This window comes from Dipodomys spectabilis, unplaced genomic scaffold (genome assembly GCF_019054845.1).
Source record: "Dipodomys spectabilis isolate Male_0828 unplaced genomic scaffold, ASM1905484v1 ptg000032l, whole genome shotgun sequence".
NCBI lineage: Eukaryota > Metazoa > Chordata > Mammalia > Rodentia > Heteromyidae > Dipodomys > Dipodomys spectabilis.
This window is the reverse complement of record NW_024870709.1, coordinates 22,611,143-22,614,423: the sequence shown is the minus strand read 5'-3', so window position 1 is coordinate 22,614,423 and position 3,281 is coordinate 22,611,143. Positions and strand designations below refer to the sequence as shown.

General features: G+C 34.5%; 1 protein-coding gene across 1 annotated transcript; it reads right to left on the bottom strand.

The window, feature by feature from the left end:
• Positions 1-1,773: 1,773 nt before the first annotated feature.
• On the bottom strand, positions 1,774-2,970 carry LOC122105498 (olfactory receptor 5AC1-like). The gene is given in 3 exon segments (XM_042676742.1): positions 1,774-1,986; positions 1,988-2,718; positions 2,952-2,970. Coding segments are annotated over 3 exon segments (963 nt in total).
• Positions 2,971-3,281: the final 311 nt, after the last annotated feature.

Sequence of the window (3,281 nt, the reverse complement as noted above, 5' to 3'; positions counted from 1 at the left end):
CCAACCCCAATCCTCAAATCTCTGACTCCTGAATACCTAGGATTACAGGTGTGATTCACCAGTGTCCAGCAATTAAACATTTTGTTAAAAAATTCAGAGTTAGTAGATGATCAGGTGTATAAAACAGAGTATGAACTTCATTAAATAATTCTCATTGAAATGTGATTTTCCATGCTGCATTCTACCAATTATCCATGAGATTAGCATTCTTCACTCCTATTAATATGTAGTGTGCAATAGAGAGTCATTTACAGAATCTAGTAAACAATCATATAACTGAGTTCAAAACTTTGTTTTACAAACATGTAGCTATATATCTGTAAGAATTAATAGGAATTGGATGTTAGTTTTATTTAGCATTTTGATTTCATGACTGTTTTTTATTCCATATGGTCAAAAATGGCAAAGTTCTAGTAATAAAGTGATTTAATTTTATACTACATAATGGTAATTCAGTAAAATACTGCATTCTCACCTAATTCGTATAAGATGTTTGAGAATGGATGTCATAGACTTAAATCTTCATGGAGACTTCCAAAGGAAGGTACTAGAGACCATCATTCTTCACATTTTCATTTTCTTTCAAAGCAGTTTGAAGGGTATGGTATTTGTTTCTCTCCGTCTTAAGCCCTGTTTGTGATGTGAACATTGGAACTCCCTCAATGCTTCCATGAGACTCCCTACAGGGCAAAGCCAGTCTACTGGGCATTGTGGACTCACAAGCCAGTAATTAATGACAAGTCTATTGTGAGGATTATTTTTACATCAGTTTTCTTTATTTTGAAAGCAAAAGCCTTTAAACTAATTACAAGAAAAGTGCAAAGATACATTACTTAAAGATTCTTTCAATGCCATCTAAATTTGATTCTGAGAAATAAAGAATACACTACCTCATAAGGAAAACATTTTATGAATATGCAGTGTTCCGTAATGACAAAGGAATGCATTGTTTAGAGTGGAGTCCAGCCATCTAATGGCACAGCACAGGCACACTTAGAAGACTGTGTAGAAACTAAGCCCTAAACAAACTTAAGCAACCCTTCCCAGTCTTGAGATTTGGCTTGATGAGCTCCACACATTGCAATTACTTCAAAATTATTTTGTTCGATATATTATGTATTCATTGATCACATAGAGCTTAGAAAATACCTTCCTACACAACTATATAAGAGGACATAAATACTGTCTTGTTATTGTCTTTAAGTAGTTGTACAAAGGTGTTGCCATTCAACACAATGCATCTAGATCAATGTCACCTGTTTTATCATTCATTCCCATCCCTCCCAACCACTTCCCTTCGCTCAATTTTCTTAATTTTGTAGGATATACTTAGAAATTTTTTTTTTTGGTGTCAGTCCTGGGATTTTATGACTACACTCTCCTTTGCCCTTCTCCTCTTCATGTTGACTTTAACGAAGGATTTAAAATAATATAAATTCAAATAAATTTCAAAATGCAAATATCCGAAAGCACAACATTTATTCACGAAATAAAGGCCTAATAATATAATTGTTACAGTTTCAGTTTCTACTTTAAGTATGATTTAAAACAAAATGTGTTTGGTGTCAGTGTTTAGAGTAGATTGTGCAACTGATGACAGTAACAATTTATATTCAAGACAAACATATCTACCCTAACATTCTGTATTTAATTCAGCAACAAGTATTCTTACTATTTATCAAGCAGGGTTATACAGTAATTTATTTAAGTCAAAAGTGAAATGGAAATAATAAATTAAGTTTTCTGGAAAAAAATATTCATTTATTTGCTTGTTTACTTTTTTGTCACTTTCCTCAATGCACCTAAAACTTCTTTGTTTCTTAGGCTGTAAATAAAGGGGTTGAACAGAGGAATTATAATGGTATAGAACAGGGAGTACATTTTATCCTGATATTTATCTGGCCCAGTCCCAGGGCACACATACATGAAGAACAGAGTGCCGTAGAATGAAGAGACAGAGAGTAGGTGTGCACCATATGGGGAGAGAGAAGGCTTTGCTTTCACCCTTCTCAGACTTCTTTCCCATAATCGCAAGGAGGACCCGGGTATAGGAGAGGATGATACTCATGAATGTAATAGCTTGTATACAAGCTGAAAGAATAAAAACCACTAAGGCATTGAGAGAGGGGTCAGTGCAAGAAATGGTGTAGAATGGTAAGATTTCACAGTAGAAATGGTCTATGACATTGTAGTTGCAGAACATCAGTCTAAATAATAATCCAACATGAATTAAGGGATGCATAAAACCAATCAAATAGGACACACTGATCAACCAAGTGCAGTGTCTGTTGGACATCACCACTAGATAGAGCAAAAGGTTACAGATGGCAATATAGTGATCATAGGCCATCAGTACCAGGAGAAAACATTCTGTGGTTGCACTGGAACCAAAAAAATAATATTGGACCAAGCATTCAATGAGGGATATCATCTCCCCATTACATAAGATGTTGACAAGCATCCTGGTAGTCACTGAAGATGAAGTGCAGGCATCTGCAAAGACCAAACTGCCAAGGAAATAAGACATGGGTGTGTGAAGATGGGAGTCCTTCCAGATGAGAAAAATCAATCCCAGGTTGCCCACCATGGTGATGGCATAAATCAGTAAGAACACCAGGAACAGGGGGACTCGAAGCTCTAGACACTCTATGATTCCTTTGAGAACAAATTTAGTCACTAAGGTCTGGTTTTCCCCATCACAGCCCCTTAGTCTGCCCACTGCAATGAAAGAGGGTGGTAAAGAAAGACTTACCCATGTTTATACAGAATAGTATCAGATTACAGTTTCAGATGTCTGTTTACCAACGTTTTTAAGCAGTAGACACAATATTATAGCATTTTTCTTTGAAAAAATACCTAAAATGTGAAATATCTTATAATTTTGAGTTATGAAGATTTTTTAAGTCATTTATTAGAAAAGGGAATGAAGATACTGTAGACATCAATTTTACCGAACTTAGTAACAGTCATTGTAATTGTTAGACTGATGGAGAGTGATGATGATAGATGGACATAAGTTGAATAAAAAGAAAGTAGAAGAAAGAAAAAAGAGAATGAAAGGAAAGATGTTATATAGAATTAAGAATGACAAACATCCTGAAATCCATAAACGAAAGACTTCTCAAATCCAAAAGGACTTAAAAGAACTTGAAAAAGTCAATTTCTTAGAAACTCATTCTTATTTCTATATGGAACAAAAGTGGGTCATACTTTGATATTAATGTTATATATTATTCTTTCTTTCTGAGACATGAATCCGCCAAGAAATAGGATAGTTAAAT